The following is a 17936-nucleotide window of genomic DNA, read 5'->3' as shown; positions in this document are numbered from 1 at the left end:
CTCCTGATTCTGGTGTCACTCTCGACAAAGAGACGGTGAAGGGCCTTCGACAATGGGCACGGCAAGGTTTAAAGTGCCATCAGTACTTGACGGAGGTCAAGCTTATTGCGGCCGGCCTGAGTTCGAGTAGGTTTTTACCCGGGAATCGCTGCAGATGACCAAGTGCTTTGTTCTTACCTTTTGCGCTAAGTTCAGCCCAGCTATCAGTGCTTCGTACTCTGCCTCGTTGTTGGATGCCGCAAACTCAAAGCGTAGTGCGTATTCCAATTTTGTGCCGCTCGGGCCGCATAAGACTATTCCAGCCTCGCTGCCTTGCTGGTTCGAGGAACCATCCACGTGAACGATCCAGGGCTCCTCATCCCAGTTCACGTTTCGCTTGACCAGGAGAGATGCCACACTAGCTACTACTTCACGGGGTTCAGACTCTATTGGCTCGGGAGCTCCGGGTTCGCCCGAACTGGGGACCTCAGGCTCAACCTGTTGGGCTTCGTGGCTGAAAGTGCACTCGGCGATAAAATCTACCAAAGCTTGGGCTTTAATTGTGGTCCTTGGTTTGTACTGGAGATCGTACTCGCTGAGTTCGATGGCCCACTTCGTCAGCCTACCGGAGACCTCGGGCTTCAGCAAGACTTGCCTTGGGGGTTTGCCGGTTAAGACAACGACGGTGTGAGCTTGGAAGTACGGGCGGAGTTTCCGAGCTGATATCACTAGTGCGTAGGCTATTTTCTCTATTTGTGGGTACCTCGTTTCTGCTCCCTACAGAATTTTACTAACATAATAGACGGGTCATTGGACCCGATCTACTTGTTTTACTAATACCGAACTGACCACCTCGTCGCTCGCCGAGAGGTACAGTTCTAAGACCTCACCCTCCTCGGGTCTGGCTAAGGTTGGCATTGAGGCGAGGTAGGTCTTTAGTCATCGAACGCGAGCTGGCAATCTCGGGTCCATTCGAACCCTTTGCCTTTGATTGCCTTAAAGAAAGGCAGGCAGCGGTCTTCCGACTTGGACATGAAGCGGCTTAGAGCGGCTATGTGGCCGTTTAGCCTTTGAACTTCTTTTACTTTCCGAGGTGGTCTCATATCAAGGATGGCCTTTATTTTATCCGGGTTGGCCTCAATACCGCGCCGGTTGACAATGTACCCTAGAAATTTACCCAATGTGACACCGAAGACACACTTGTTTGGGTTTAGTCTCATGTTATATTGATGCAGAATTTGGAAGACAGAATCCAAGTCTTTTATTAATTCTCGCGAAAACTGTATTTTGACGACCATGTCGTCTACATAACATTCGATTTTCGTGCCAATTAATGGCCGAAAAAGTTTATTTACAAGTCTTTGAAAGGTCGCGCCAGCATTCTTTAACCTGAAGGGCATGACCTTGTAACAGTACAGGCCGAACTCGGTAATGAAGTTGGTTTTTTCTTGTTCAGACTGGTCCATCTTGACCTGGTTGTAGCCTAAGTAGGTGCCCAGGAAGCTTAGCAGCTCATGTCCCGAGGTCGCATCCACTAGGTGGTCAATTCGGGGCAGGGGAAGCAGTCTTCTAGGCAAGCTCGGTTCAGGTTGGTATAGTCGACGCACATGCGCCACTTGTCGTTGACTTTTTTCACCAACACTGGGTTGGCTACCCAGCTCGGGTAATGAACTTCCCTTATGAAGTCCGCTGCGAGGAGCTTTTCGACTTCTTCGTCGATCGCCCTCCAGTGCTCCGGGGCTAAGTTGCGTTTCTTCTGTCTAATGGGTCTGACTACAGGGTCAGTGTTAAGCTTGTGAGTTATAAGGTCAGGGTCAATACCGGGCATATCTGTCGTGGACCATGCAAAAATATCTAAATTTTGGAGTAAGAAACTCACCAGTTCAGTTCGCAAAGGCTCCTTGATGGAGGCACCGATCTGGAGTGTTCACGTCGGATCTATAGCCGAGGTCGGGACTATGACTATTTCCTCAGTGGGCGAAGCTCGTTCCTCGCTCTGCTCCGTAGGCCGCTCCAGTTCGAGGTCGTCGGCTACCTTGGTTTTTCCCTTTAGGGCGGCAACATAGCATTTGCGGGACTCAAGTTGGTCGCCCCGCGCTACCCCCACACCGAAGTCCGTTGGGAACTTCATTGCCAGATAATAGGTGGAGACTACAACACGCAGAATATTAGTAATTGGTCGCCCTATTATGGCGTTGTATGGGGAGGGATCGCGACCACTAGAAAATCGTGGTTGAGTCTTACCGCATGGCCATGTGCCGACTTCCACAAGTATTGTTATCTTCCCTAGGGGCCTAACTTCCTCTCCACTGAAGCCCACCAGAGGAGTGTGCGCGGGTTTCAACTCGCTTTTCTGCGACTGCAATTGGTCAAACGCCGATTTGAAAAGGATGTCCGACGTACTGCCCGAGTCTACCAGTACGCACCGGACTTCGAAGTTGCTGATCCTTAGCTTTATGACGAGCGTGTCGTCATGAGGGTAGTGAACACCTCACGCATCGTCTTCTATAAAAAATATCGGTTCTTCCTTCTTCGGCCTCTTGGGAGGGTTCTGCTCTTCTCGGGCTGCTTCGCGAACTGACGTCCTTGCTGCAGCCGAAGTGCATCCTGCCACCACCGAACCGCCCACTATCACGTGGATGGTTCCCTGGACTGGCCTTTCTTCTGGGGGAGGTCGCTGCAAGGCTTCGGCCGGTCTATTGCTCAGCTCGAGGATATCCTTCTTGTGTTCCCCTTGCCGACCTACTTTATTACTATTGTCATAATGTACAAAATTTCTTAAGTACTCGCGACGGATGAGTCCTTCTATCTCGTCGCGGAGATTATTACATTACTCGGTGCTATGACCGTGATCTTTATGAAAACTACAATATAAATTTTTGTTCCTCTCGTTGGGATTGCTCTTCAGGCGAGGTGGCCACTTTACGTAAGGGGCGTCCTTAATCGTCATCAGGATCTCGGTCTGCCTTGTGTTCAATGGCGTGTAATCCGTCCAAACTGCTAAGGGAGCTCGGGACGACTGGCTTGGCTTCGCCTCTTGGTTCTGGCCTCTTATGTCGCTGGGGTTGGAGGGCTCGCCTTCTCTTTTTCTTTTTTCAACCCCGCCTTCGTTTCTCTGGTTGATCTCTTCCTCTGTTCTCATAAACTTGTCTGTGAGCTTGAGGAAGTCAGCCACGGTTGCTGGCTGGCTGGCCACCATGTGCCATTTGAATTCTTTGTGCGTCACCCCTCTTTTGGCCGCGGTGAGCTGTACCGCGGGGTCTAACCGAGGGATCTGCAAGCATGCTTCATTGAACCGCTTGATGTAGCTCCGGATCGATTCTACCTCTCTTTGGATTACCCCGAATATGCTTTCTCAGTTTTGAGGCACCTCTTGCTGGTAACAAAGTGCACAGTGAAGATCTGCACGAACTGGGCCCAGCTTCTTATTGACCCAGAAGCTAGGTTCCGGTACCAGGTGCAGACCACCCCTCTTAAGGTGGTGGTGAAGGCCACGCACATACACGACTCGCTGGCCCTAGCGAGGTGCATTTGCGACTAGAGCGGGTCGATGTGGTCGTTGGGGTCAAAGGACCCATCATACTTGTCCAGAGATGGGAGTTTAAAATCTCTAGGCAAAGGGACTGCTAGAAGTTTTGCTGAAAGGGGGAAGGAATTGAGAGAATAGGGATGGTTTTTACCTCGCCCGAGCTCATTTCTTCCTTGCCTCTAAGCTTAGGTAGCACGCGGGTAGCAGTTCAGCGACTTCGCCGGCGCCTTCTTTGAGTGGGCCTGGTGCTGGCGTTGCTTGCCTCCGTGTTGCCAAGCTCGATGGGCCCGGAATGCTGGCCTGCTGCTAAGGCGCTAAAGCGGTTCTCCGTGTGGGAACTCGGGCTTGGAGCACCGAGGTGACTTTGTTGGCGAGGTTCTTGACCCACCCGCGAGCTGCGAGGCGGGAGTGATCTTTCTTTGCTTTCGGCCCGGGGATGAGGCCTGACTGTTAGGTGGGTTCTGTGGTTGGGAAGCCTCTCCTTGGTGAGGTCGTCCACCTTGAGGGGAGGCCTTGAACGGCTTTGAAACAGGGTGCTGGGGGGGAGTAGTGGTTGGTTCAAGGGTAGCTGAGGGAACTATTGTTGATAATGGTGTTGGGAGAGGTGGTGCAACACCTGGTGTTGCTGAAGTTGGTGCTGCTGGAATTGCTGCATTTGGGCCTGCATTGCCCGCATGCATTGCATCAGATCATCTAGCTGGTTTTGGCGGGCTGCTAGTGGGACAGCAGTTGGTTCCGCGAAGTTGGTTTCGATGGGGAGTGGAAGAGGAATGTTCAGCGAGGGAGTGTTCAGAGGTGCCACCGCGCCAGTGGCACATTCAAACTTGGGATCCCATCCACTGAAAGGGGGATGGTGAACTGCCCAATGCACACTGTCGGAACATGAAGTTGTTCTCCGGTAGTGACTGTTTCGGTTCCACGTCCGGCACTGCTGGAAGAGGCCATTTTGGTGTTGGAGTGGGTGTTGGAGTTTTTGAGAGAAGGGTAGGTAAAAGAGATTTAGAGGGAGGCTTTTAGAAGTGTTCCCATAGATGGCACCAACGAATTCGCCTCTGAGCTGGAGAGTCGGGGAGCCTGAAACGAGAAAGATGAGAGAACTCCGGAGGGGAACCCGGTGTGATAACTCCGAAGCTCAAGTCAGTAATTTCTCAAAGGCAAAGTGTAGACCAAATAGCGCAAAGTTCACATACCTTGTTTGTTGGGGGCAGGGGGCCTTTTATAATCACCTCGCGCACTTGCTCCGAGGCCCTTGTCAGGTCGGGTATGATTACCCTTGCGTCTATCAATTCAGGCATTGTCCTTTCTACTGGGACAGAATCGTCATTGCCTAACCGTCTCTCTAACCGGAGATGGCGGTGTCAGGAGGCGGTGGCAGGTGGCCGTTTAGAGTGCGGCCGTCAAGCGTCAGATCCTAAGTCAGTCGGGTGCGGCGCCCTCGGGTACGGACTTCCTCGGTGTTAGGCATAGTACGGTTTGTTTGGTTTTTGTGCCCTGAAGGTGATGTGATGGAGTGGTGAGTGAGGCGAAGTCTTGAATTCGGAGGTATGTATAGGGAAGGCCAGTTCGGCGAGGGGTATCCCGAGCTGTTACAAGGCAGGCCAGTATGGCAAGGTGTATCCCGAACTGTTACAAGGCAAGCCAGTTCGGTGAGGTGTATCCCGAACTGTTACAAGGCAAGCTAGTTTGGCGAAGTATGTCCCGAACTGTTACAAGGCAGACCAGTTTGGATTACTTTCTGGTTTGGGGCCAAGGGTGAGTTCGGACCGCTGGTTTCTCCCCTTGGTACCTGCGCCTTAGGCTTGCTTTTGTACCGAATTGTTGCCTTGGACACGTGTTGCATAACTGTGAGGTCGAGCCAAATCTTCCTTCATCATTTCCAATCACGATGGATTTGCACTAATGATCTATATTTGATCGATCTGTACCTTTTCTGCGCCGGTCATGGATTAACCAACATGGTGCATGTTATTTGTGATGATATGTTTTGCTTAATTAGACTAAAAGACGGATAGAATGCGAACTAGGGATGTTTTAAAATCAAACGGGTCAAGGCAAGCTGAACAAAGACTAAATACATGCAAAATACCAACCAGCTGGCTGGTAAGGTCTCCTGCTGATCGTGGCAGACTTTGAGATCAAATTTCGCCTGCTCGTGGGTTGGGGGGTTATGGGATGGGTGATAGGCTACCCACGTTGTGTAGCAAAAGATATCAAAAAAAAAAAAAAAAGAATACATGTAATGCAATTTTAGTAAAAATATTAGTAAACGTGATGTAGATAGAATCATAGAATTAAACCAAAGTGGTTGAAGTGGAGAGATGCATCTTGCTGGGTTAGGGGTGTAAAATACATGTTTATATGTTATATATAAAAATTAAATAATCGATCAAATTCGGATATTTATCAAATCGAATCAGGCCATATCCGAATTCGATTGACACACATACTGTTGGGTGGGCACCAGCATAAACCAATGGAAAATTTTATAAGACAGTCCTAAGACCTCCATTTCTATATGGGACAAAGCACAAAGCAATCAACAAACGTGTTCTAAAAATGATCATATAACTAAGATGAGGATGTTGAGATGGACGAGTGGCAAGACCACAAAATACAATCAGAAATTAGAGCATTAGATAAGACTTGGGAGTATATTCAATTAATGGCAAAATGAGGGAATGTAATGTTGATTGAGATGATTTTGTCATGTGTATATATGACTAGTGACAAAAGAAAATGTGGTCTTAAGTGGTAAAACATTATTTAAAGGATCAGTATTTGACAGTAAAACGCAGCTCTTGATAGAGCATAATGGCAGGAGAGGATTCATCTAACCACCCTAAATAGTTGTGATTAAGGCCGAGCTATGTATAGTTGTAAGAGGACCCCAAAATTATACTCTTTGAAGCAACATTTTTATATATCTGTCTTATACAGATAGTAGCCGCATCATCAATCTAGATGAATCAAAATATTATGAATACAAAGATGCTCAATGTATCAGTCGGGGGCTGACAGAGGAAACTGGTTATGGTTTTCCACAAGTGTACAAGAACATTGAATACAGGGGACAGGGTAAAAATGAAGTCAAATCAAGTATACATAGCAAGCCCTCAAATGATAGAAAAAAGACAACCAGACAACCATGATAAAACAAGCAGAAACCGCATCCGTTTGAATCATTTCATTACTTCAGCACACTGCAACAAACAAGCAGAGCTTGGTAAGAACAAATTTTGCAGAAAGTAAAGCAAAGTCGATTAGGAAACTCAATGAAGTGGAGCAAAAGCAATTAAGAAACTCAACATCAAAATATAATTAAAGCATTTCCTAGCTTGCTGCATCTGCCTAAAGCAATAAAAGAAATTGGTGCACCATGGAAACAAGCAAAAGGATATATTGATTTTTCAAAATTTTAGAGGCCTGTTTGAGGAAAAATATACTGATGAACCAATCTAAAGCTTTGAGGATATATTCTAGCAGATTAAATATGTTTACAGGCATATTCTATTTCAGTCAGTCAATAATTCAGTATTCTAAGCATTCATTTATCCATTCATGTACAGCATATTAATCAAATTTCCATTGTTAATGAACAGCAGATTGTACAGGATAGTGAATCATTCTCTCTTATTATGTCAGTTCATTAAAGAGAAAAAGAAAGATACTAAGCTACAATGATTTTCAGATCAACAATATGAAGCTGCAACAGCATCATAGCAGCACATTATTTGAGATGCCTTTAAGTAGATTATCCAACAATCAAAAGATTTTGATGCATCATGATAAAAAAAATCAATACATCATGATAGGTCTACCCTAGCTCAAATCTCCAGGAAGAAGCAATAAATGGGTTACCCAACCCAACTGCATTATGCCATCTATGCCCCTATAATGTCCTTTTCTTGCTTCACATTATTAATGTATAAGATGTGTAGTGTTTACAATGGCTTCGAATCAAGGTTGGTTGTTTCATACATATTCTGCTGCTGACACTAAAACATATATTATAAGAGTTTATATTGAGTTCCTATCAACAAAAGGCTTCATTTAGCTTGGTTGGGACAAAGTTTCTATGTTTATTAGAGTTTATATTAGTCAGAAGACACAAATTTGATATCCCGTTGCTCTTCATATCTATTTGAGGCACCATCTGCCTCTCAAGAAGGAAAAAACAAATCCCAACTCTTCTTGTAGTTTAAACCAGGTAGGTGGTACTATCATATGCACCATTCTAACCACTGAGTAGTAACCATTGCCTACATGTAGCTGATAACAGTAACAACAACAACCACTGAAGATACTTCAAGGACTTGGCTAACATGACAATCACCACAATATTCACGTATTACAGTCCAATAGTATTTCTCAGTCTTAGCATCAAGAGTAGAGGCTACCTAAATAAGGGGGAAAAAAGGTATCTGTTTTAAATATCCTTATGCTCTCTGTATTTCAATATGACCATCCCATGATGATCAATGTCACATTGGATTTTTCAATACTTCAATGAATCACCCCCAAGGTTAACAAAAATTCCTAGAAAGCTAGCTACCCCAGTGACAGGCTTCTTGGCGATTGGGCAAATGCCCAGGCTATCTTATCAGTTATTGAAAAATAAAAACCTACAAACATGATCATGTAAGATGATGCACTAATAAATGCAAAATATTATGATAAAAATAGCAAATAAAAACTCTTAATCCAATTGGACAGGTACAGATCTAAACTAGATCCAATCATAAAGAAACTACCATATAAGGTTAACATTTTCGCTCAACCAAAATAGTATTCAAATAGGATCCAGAACATGATCTAATCCATTGACAAGTCTATCCACAACCAACTTGTGCATTGCAGAAAGTCTGCACAAGAAGTTTCCACCACACCATTTATCTATCCAAAACCACATTTTATTACCTTCATCAACCTTGAATGAGTTGTGTTTGTTAAATGAAACTGTCACCTTAAAACTGTCAAGACATTTTTGTTGTAATTTTCTAGATTAATTGTTATAAAAGTTGGGGTTTTCATAGCTACATATATACAAGACATTGCATTTTCTCATTTCCTCTTTAACAAGGAAATAAACTTCCTTAACAATGAAGAAATTTTTTATCATTACTTAGCAATGGTGCTCACTTCAATGCTGATCTCTCATTCACATGGTTAATCCATCACTCCTGAATTTGTTCATTAATTAATAAATTTTGGACTCTGTTGAGACCCAAACACTCCTTCCAGAACCCACTAGGGGAGTGGAGCAGGCCACCACCCATCAGACATTCACAAGGAGACAGAGAAGACAGGCGACAGAGCCCCAGAATTAGTTGCACTCAGAGTTGGTTACTCTGCCGCCAGAGGATATTCCATCCATGTTATCTGCCAGAGTTGGTTACCCAGAAATCAGAGGATATTCCCTCTGATATTACACCTGTAGGCCAGCTATATAAGGCCATCATCATATAATGAAAGCAATGAATGATTCTCCTTTAATTTTCTTCTCCCTGAGTCCAGTTTTTTCCTTCCTTCCCTTCTCTTTCTCTCCATCTTCTGTTTCAGGAGGTCAAGCCTCCCTCGAAGAGCTTTCCGAGGTGAGCGGAAACTCACCAAGTTGGTATCAGAGCCTAGTCGCAGACCAGCTATGCCGCAGACAAGATCTTCTACCATGGAAGATAGAGTCGACCAACTTGAGATTGGGTTCCACCAGGTACTGAACGAACTCAGGGACCTCAAGGTGGTCATCTCTAACCTCGCCTCTCAACAACAGTCTGGCGAGACCAGTCATCCAGCAGGGGCTGAAGCCTCTGCTTCCGGTAGCCAAGGAACTGGGTATTCCCCCACCGGAAAGGTCACTAAAATCAATTTTTCCAACTATTCCGGTGGAGATCCCATTCCTTGGATTTTCAGAGCAGAGAGATTCTTTGAGTACCATGAAACCCCTGCACACCCAGCGCGTCGCCATCGCCTCCATTCACCTAGAAGGAGACGCTATTCTCTGGCTCCAGTGGTATCGACAAATCCATCCTCAGGTAACTTGGGCGGAGTTGACGGAAGCTCTGTGCATCCGTTTTGGGCCGACGGCGTTCGTGGATTACGACGAACTCCTCACTCGACTAAAACAGACTGGGACGGTAGCAGACTACCAGCTCGAGTTCGAAAGAATAGCGACCAGGGTACATGGATGGCCGGAGAAGGCCTTGGTGGGGTGTTTTGTGGGAGGTCTCAGAGAAGACATCTGCCTGGAAGTGAGAGCTCTTCGACTGGCGACAGTCATGGCGGCGATGGGTATGGCTCGCCTGCAAGAAGAGAAGATCGATAGTATGCGCAGAACTAGCAAGCTATCCTACCCGAATGTGAGGGTTCCCCAGCGGGCCAAACAGCAACCCATGAAACAAGTTGGGGATTCTCAAAAGCCCATTTTTCCCAGGCCCACTGTGCCCTTCAAACGCCTCTCGTGGGCTGAGATGCAGGCCCGACGCGAGAAGGGCCTCTGTTACAATTGTGATGACAAGTTTGGACCGGGCCATAAGTGCAGAGTCCAGTGAGTGTTTCTCCTTCAGACAGAGGAAGAACCGGAACGGACCATCCCAGAACACGTAGAAGACAGTGAGCTGATCTCAGATGAACCTGAACCTGTTGGAGCCGAGATCTCCTTACATGCCCTCATGGGCCTCAACACTCTTCAGTCCATGCGAGTAGAAGGAAGGTTGGTCGGCCAATCTGTGATGATCTTGATTGACAGTGGCTCTACCCTGAATTTCATCGCTTGTCGATTAGCATGGCAACTAGGTATGACTATACAACCCACTCCACTCTTTTCGATCTATGTGGCTAATGGAAGTCAGATGTTATGTGATGGTGTGTGCAAGAAGGAAAAGATCCTTATACAAGGCCACTATTTCGTGGTAGATCTCCACCCATTAGATTTCTCAGGGGCTGATATTATTCTGGGAATTCATTGGTTACGTGGCCTAGGGCCTGCACTTTGGGATTGGGCCAAAATGACAATGGACTTTTATCAGGATGGTCAGACTTGCCATCTACAAGGGGTGCGGCCTCCGAGTCCCCAAGGTGATACTGTAGCTTCCATGTTATGAGCCTCCAAGGATACTGGACAGCCCTTATTTATGCACTTAGGCATGCAGCCCACGGTTCCAACTTTAAACAATCAAGGCTGTGACAAACCCACGGAAGCCCAACACGAGGCACTACGATCGATACTCGATCAGTTTGGTGATGTGTTCAAGGAACCAAGCCAATTACCTCCACCCCGGGCCCATGACCATCAGATACCCCTCTTACCAGATTCTAAACCGGCCAATGTGAGGCCATATAGATACCCCTATTTCCAGAAGCTAGAAATTGAGAAGGCGGTAAGAGAGCTAATGAACAAGGGGCATATACAGACTAGCACCAGCCCATTTTCATCCCCTGTACTCCTAGTAAAAAAGAAGGATGGTAGTTGGCAGTTTTGTGTAGATTACCGGGCCCTGAATCAAATTACAGTGAAGTACAAGTTCCCGATACCCCTCATTGATGAACTGTTGGACGAGTTAGGAGAAGCACAGGTGTTCTCCAAACTTGACCTGCGATCCGGGTATCATCAAATCCGGGTTCACCAGGCTGGCATCCACAAGACAGCCTTCAGAACCCATGATGGCCATTATGAGTTTCTGGTTATGCCGTTTGAACTCACAAACGCCCCCTCCACCTTCCAAGCCCTCATGAATGAGATTTTCAGGCCATTCTTAAGGCAATTTATTTTAGTATTCTTTGATGACATTCTGGTTTACAACAAGGATTGGGACACCCATATGGAACATCTAAAACTTACCCTCACCACTCCAAGGGAACATCAGTTACATGCCAAAATGACCAAGTGTTCTTTTGGACAAAAACAGATACAATACTTAGGCCATGTGGTTGCAGCAGGGCGGGTCATGGCAGACACAGAAAAGATAGATGCCATCCAAAAATGGCCCAAGCCCACTACTGTAAAGGCTCTCAGAGGTTTCCTTGGGCTTACCGGGTATTATAGGCGCTTCAATAAGGGGTATGGGCTGATGGCCGCCCCTCTAACACGTTGTTGAAGAAGGATTCTTTTAGCTGAGCTGATGAAGCCCAACAGGCCTTTGAAGACTTAAAGACAACAGTTTCAAGCCCTCCAATCCTTACTCTTCCGAACTTCACCCAGCCCTTTGAGATAGAGTGTGATGCCTCAAGTGCAGGGGTAGGGGCCGTCCTGATTCAGAAGGGGCAGCCCATTGCTTACTTCAGCAAGGCCCTATCAGCCACTCACCAGAACTAGTCCACTTATGTCAAGGAGATGATGGCAGTGGTAATGGCAGTCCAGAAATGGCGTACATACCTATTGGGATGCCAATTTATCATAAGATCAGACCAACGAAGTCTGAAGTATATAGAAGAACAAAGAGTGCACACCCCGGAGCAGCAAAAGTGGCTTAGTAAACTAATGGGCTTCGACTACCGAATAGAGTATAAACCTGGGCCCGCCAACAGGGTAGATGATGCCTTATCGCGGGTAGAGGAGCTGGCCCAACTAACCTACTCTTAGCCCAGTTTTCCCTTGTTTGAAGCCATACGACAAGAGGCAAGGTCTGACCCGCAGTTGCAGGACATTAGGGAAAAATTGAGGCAGGACCCTTCCCAGGCTGCAGGTTACCAAATTGTAGGACCAGACCTCTTCTTTAAGGGCAGGTTCGTGATTGCTCCAAACTCCAGCCACAAAACTGAACTATTGAAGTTGTTTCATGATTCCACTTTGGGGGGACATTCAGGAGTGCTAAGGACTCTAAAGAGGCTCAGCAGCCACTACCATTGGGTAGGAATGCGCAAGGACGTGTTACACTATGTATCCGAATGCCAAACCTGTCAACAGTAGAAATACTCCTCATAGTCTCCCACGGGCCTTCTACAACCCCTCAAGATTCCAGAGCAAGTATCGGAAGACCTCTCCATGGACTTCATCACGGACTTCCTCGTTCTTTAGGGGAGGAGGTTATCATGGTAGTAGTTGACTGTCTCACCAAGTATAGCCATTTCTCTACCCTGCCTCACCCTTACACTGCAGCAACGATGGCTGACATCTTCATACGGGACGTCGCAAAATTGCATGAGACACCAAGATCCTTGTCTCGAACCGTGACCTTGCCTTCCTGAGTTCATTTTGGAAGGAATACTTTCGATTGCAAGGAACCCAACTGCACCCATCCACAAGTTACCACCCCCAGACGGATGGACAGACTGAAGTTCTTAATCGGTGCTTAGAAGCCTACCTGAGATGCTTCATAGGGGAGAAGCCCAAACAGTGGGCCCACTGGCTTCCGTGGGTAGAATACTGGTACAACACGACTTATCAGTTAGCGGCAGGAATGACACCCTTCAAGGCTCTATATGGCAGAGAACCTCCTCCCATATTACATTATGAATTTGGGTCGGCTAAGGTGGCAAAAGTAGAGACTCGCCTACTGGCAAGAGACGAGATCCTTAGACTACTCAAGACCAATTTGATTAAAGCCCAGCAACGGATGAAGGTCTACTATGACTCTCACCACTGCCCACTAGAGTTTTAGGTAGGTGATTTTGTCTACCTTAAGCTCCAACCTTACCACCAGGTCTCAGTGATTAGACGGGCTTGGCACAAGCTAGCTCCCAGATATTATGGGCCCTATACGATGCTGGAGAGAGTGGGCCTTGTTGCTTACAAATTGGACCTCCCTGCTACCTCGAAGCTTCACCCGGTGTTTCACATCTCACTTCTCAGGAAAGCTGTGGGAAATCATACCCCTATCTCACCCAACTTACCCCAATTTACAGAGGAAGGGGACGTTTACACGGAGCCTATCAAGATTGTGGATTTCCGATGGGTTCGAAGAGAAGGACAGGTTGTGCCTGAAGCCAAGGTTGAATGGGCCGGATTGCCTCCAGGAGAGGCCACTTGGGAACCTTATCTAAGGCTGAATGAGAGGTTTCCCAACCTAGACCTTGAGGGCAAGGTCAGTGCTAAGGGGGGAGGAACTGTTGAGACCCAAACACTCCTTCCTTAACCCACTAGGGGAGTGGAGCAAGCCACCACCCATCAGACATTCACAAGGAGACAGAGAAGATAGGCGACAGAGCCCCAGAATTAGTTACACTCAGAGTTGATTACTCTGCCGCCGGAGGATATTCCATCCATGTTATCTGCCAGAGTTAGTTACCCAGAAATCAGAGGATATTCCCTCTGATATTACATCTGTAGGCCAGCTATATAAGGCCATCATCATATAATGAAAGCAATGAATGATTCTCCTTTAATTTTCTTCTCCCTGAGTCCAGTTTATTCCTTCCTTCCCTTCTCTTTCTCTCCATCTTCCGTTTCAGGAGGTCAAGACTCCCTCGAGGTGAGTGGAAACTCACCAGACTCTCACCTCCAGTCCTAACTACAGCAGTAAATGCATCCATAGAAGCAAAAAAACCTTCTTTGGCGTTTAAGATCTTTTCCTACTTCATACCCTAATACAGATTAAGCTAAACAAAGCCAGTGTAGACATGTTGAGTGCATTAAGCCATAAAGAGGCATTTCTCTTGATATAAGCTATATTACAAGCCCCAGAGGCTATAATCAATTTTGTGACAGTGTGGGCCAAAAAAAGATCTTGACAGAAACAAGAAGGAGAAGAACAGCTATTGCCACATCCATATAGTGCTTTTACAGACATCATCCCAAATGCCACCAAATAGTGCTTTTATCAGAGACCATCCTGAATGCCACCAAAACCTTTACAGACAACACTATTACCAGCTATGAATGACAACTGCTGCTAAAAGCTTTGCTCGCAGTTTTCTGAACCTTTAATGGAAGTTCTGACCACTGCCAAAAGCATTTCAAGTAACATCTTTCACTATTAACAGAAAACATTCAACCAAGTGGGACAAAAATGTGAAATTCACTTTGTATTCATCCACATCTTTCAGGTCAAAGCACATTGACAAATATAAGTTCAAGTATTCCCTCACCCAAGCATATATTAGCATTTCTTTCAAGGTTGATTGGGAACTGAGACTCAAAGAGATGCTTATGGGCAAAAAAGATAAAGAAACTTACACAGGACATTTGGTTTGCCCAAAATATTCTTAGAAATCAAAGAAACTGATGAAGAAACACATAAAGCACATCTTTACATAAGGTTCTAAGCTACCAGATAGAGAGATGAGGAACTTACTTATATAAATAGGCAGCAATTCCTAGAATTATACACAACAGGACAATATCAATGCAAAAGTTTCGACTAGACCTCAGCTGAAAGAAAACCAAATGAACCATTTCTTAGAACTGTGCTACAAAGAAAAACAAACAGCAAGTGAACTAACTCAAATACACAGGGCAATTCAAAAATAAAATTAGGTGCAACTCATTTACTTGTGTAATTGTCTCCTTAAGCCTAACATTAGTATTTCTGAGATCAGCATTCGCCTTATCAACCTGTAACAGGGTAACAGGATCAAAATCAATCTGGGTGATGAATATTGAATAACAATATTATTTTTGACACTGCATTCTCCCCATTGTATCTGACAAGAATCAAACACAAGGAACCTTTCAATTTCTAACCTTGGCTTCGATCTCATCCATCAAAGGCACTTGCCTATCCAATTCCTGCACATGTTACAGAGAGATGATGAAATTCTATCTTTATCTCATTGCATGGAGTTCTCTGTGTAACATTAAGGTAACCAACCTCATTCATGTCATGTGCCAAATTTTTAAGTGTATCCAACCCCTCTGATATAATATCGAGTCCTTGATCCTGAAAGAGTGTAATATTACATCACAAGACAATGCATCATGGGCCACAGCACACAGTCTAATAGTAGTCAAACCATGTGCACTATGTTCTTCAGGTTATCAGCTAGACATGAACATTGAACAGTATGGATCAGGAGATGATACCCACCTGTTTCATTTTCCGCATCTCATACTCTTGCCTAAATTGGCTCGACTCTTCAGTTTGTTGAAAGAACTCACTTTCAAAATTTCCATCTGCAATAGATTGTTGATACAAGATAAATAAGAAATCATTAAGAGATTAAAGCCTCTTAATCATAAGGTTATAATAAACTCCCCAAGAAGAACAAACGATTGAGCATCAATAAGTTGGATTGGTCACCTGAGTCAAATTTGATTTCTTTACGAGAAACTGAAGTTGACCTTCCTCCAGTTTTCTTGCCTGGAGCAGAAGTACCATCTGATATCGCTTGAATCCTCTCAGGAAGTGCAAGAACTAAATCATTACGGGTGGCAAGTTCTTCTTTCGTCAGCCCTTTGACCTGTGATTAGTTTCTTTTTGTTATGATCACAAAAAACTATCAAACATTGTTGCTAAATTCATCGTTTTTTAAAATACTCCACGATAATGACAAATTATGTTTCAGATAAATAAAATAAAAGCACTTTAGATAGGAGATATTTTTCTCGCAGATTTCACGCCACAGAACCAATTTCAAGACACGGTGATCAATTAAGATATAATATAAGATCCTTAATCATATCTACTCATTGCATAGGTTCACAAAATTCTCTCCACTCAAAAATAGGAAAACAATACATTAAAAAAAAATTACCACTTGTATCCGTTATTTTTATTTTGACGATCATTATCTTCTAGTTTCTTCGTTCTGCATTTGCAAATAACTCGGTATATTTCTATAATTTAGCAGTATAACAAATCGCTGTAAATTATAAATTTCAAAAGTAAAATTACAGAAAAGGAAACGGAAAGGGACGACTTTTTAAGCGAAATAATTGTGATGTTTTGGAGGCATCCATTGATTAGTAAATTAAATTAGTGGGGTTTAAGAGAATAATGACCTTCTTAACCGCTAATCTCTGCAATTTAGGGACCTCTTCCAGCAACCGAGCCTTGGTTCGACGAATCTCTGCATTCATAGCAACAGCAGCGGCCCTGTTCTTCTCCTTGGAAGCGGCTTCGGCTTTCTGTCAGAAGACGTTAAATGTCATTATATAGAATTGGATGTTTTATCTGGTGTGATCTGAAGTGAAGCAGATAGATACGAGGTAGGGAATAAGAAATAGAGAAACCTGAAGAGCAGATTCAATGTCGGCCTCGACAACGGCATAGAGACGAGCAAAGGCATCGTCGCCGGAGACGTTGAGGTCCCTCTGCTTGTCAACGTCATATTTGTCATATCTCTTGCAGATCTCGTCTACGCGAGTCAGAAGGTCGATCACGCTCATTGTTTTTTCCCTTTCTCGCTAATCTAAACTCCAATTTTAATTCAGACGCAGGGACGATGAAGAAGGTCGGGGGGAGAATAACAAAAAAGGTTAAAATCAATGAAAATGCGTTTGTTCTTTCTCCCCTGATTGCGTCGCAGCGCTGAATGAGCCGCGCAGCGTTGCATCCGGTTACCGCAGTGGAAACTTGAATTGCAAAAAAAAAAAAATTATTAGAAAATTAAAATTAAGAAAATGTAAAATAAATTAACAGGCCGGCAGGCCCCCGCCCCGAGTCGATTAACCCGAACTGATGGGAACTGATGTGGTGAGTCACGATTCATCAAGGAAATGGGGGATTGACCAGGCGTTACGTGTAGAACCGTAGGGGATTTGAATGGAGCAACATGAAGAAGTTGACTAAGCTCGCTGCGACTACATTGATTTTTTAATCTTAGGGACGTTAAGTGGTTGACCACCAATGGAGGGTCTGATCCTCAAGATCTGCCAACCTCTTGTGGTGTAGGTGTGTATCCAGATTCTACAGTGTTTGATTTAAAAAATAGGTGCATCTTAAGAGTTCTGATCTGGAGTCTAGATGGCATTGACCAAACCAAACTACTATTGACAGCCTACACCCTATTTTATTTAATGCGTTTGTTCATTCTAATCCCGAGTGCAATCGGTATGGTATCGGTATGGCCATCATTTCTCAAAGAGTTCAAATATCCTCTACGGTTCTACAAATATCTTCGATGTTGTCATTCATGAAAAAGTGTATAGGTTGATATGAGGCGCATTCCGTGAGGAGCAAATCCGAGTTCCTTTCATCCCTACTTTTATGGAGGATTTAAACCAATTTTATCATTTTTAAGAGCAAATTAGAATCGATGGTATTAGATCGGAACCAAACAAAAAATGCCAAATGACCCAATAGTTGAGGTGGTCAATCGGCATCCACCAAAATAGGATGCGTGGGAGTAAACCCTGTGGATTAGCTTCTGTCGAATTAAAAAAATAAAAATAAATAAATTACCGTGGAATGGCTAAACTTGCTCTTTCTGAACTCGGATTCAGTCTACTCACATCGTATTCACAGCCACATGCAGCTTTGCATGGTTTTGTGAGGACTGAATCCCATCTTGTTATTTTCCCATGCTTGATTTAACTATGTAAAATCAAATAAAAATT

General features: G+C 44.7%; 1 protein-coding gene across 2 annotated transcripts; it reads right to left on the bottom strand.

The window, feature by feature from the left end:
- Positions 1-6401: 6401 nt before the first annotated feature.
- On the bottom strand, positions 6402-17163 carry LOC148868373 (syntaxin-71-like). 2 transcript variants are annotated; one of them, XM_088973962.1, is made up of 9 exons: positions 16611-17163; positions 16380-16505; positions 15679-15838; positions 15466-15551; positions 15250-15318; positions 15123-15167; positions 14931-14993; positions 14734-14810; positions 6402-6708 (listed from the first exon to the last, which is right to left on the bottom strand). In XM_088973962.1, exons 1-9 carry the CDS (start codon positions 16764-16766, stop codon positions 6696-6698), a joined length of 795 nt encoding a protein of 264 aa, XP_088830088.1. In that variant the 5' UTR covers positions 16767-17163; the 3' UTR covers positions 6402-6695. The 2 variants fall into 2 exon arrangements, with proteins under 2 accessions (XP_088830088.1, XP_088830089.1); XM_088973963.1 differs by lacking the exon at positions 6402-6708 and having other exon boundaries at positions 14730-14810; positions 16611-16975.
- Between the last annotated feature and the right edge of the window lie 773 nt (positions 17164-17936).

The sequence above is a fragment of the Nelumbo lutea genome, chromosome 2 (genome assembly GCF_056320005.1).
Source record: "Nelumbo lutea isolate HS-2025 chromosome 2, American lotus-T2T, whole genome shotgun sequence".
Taxonomy (NCBI): Eukaryota; Viridiplantae; Streptophyta; class Magnoliopsida; order Proteales; family Nelumbonaceae; genus Nelumbo; species Nelumbo lutea.
This window is presented reverse-complemented; position numbering and strand designations above follow the sequence as displayed.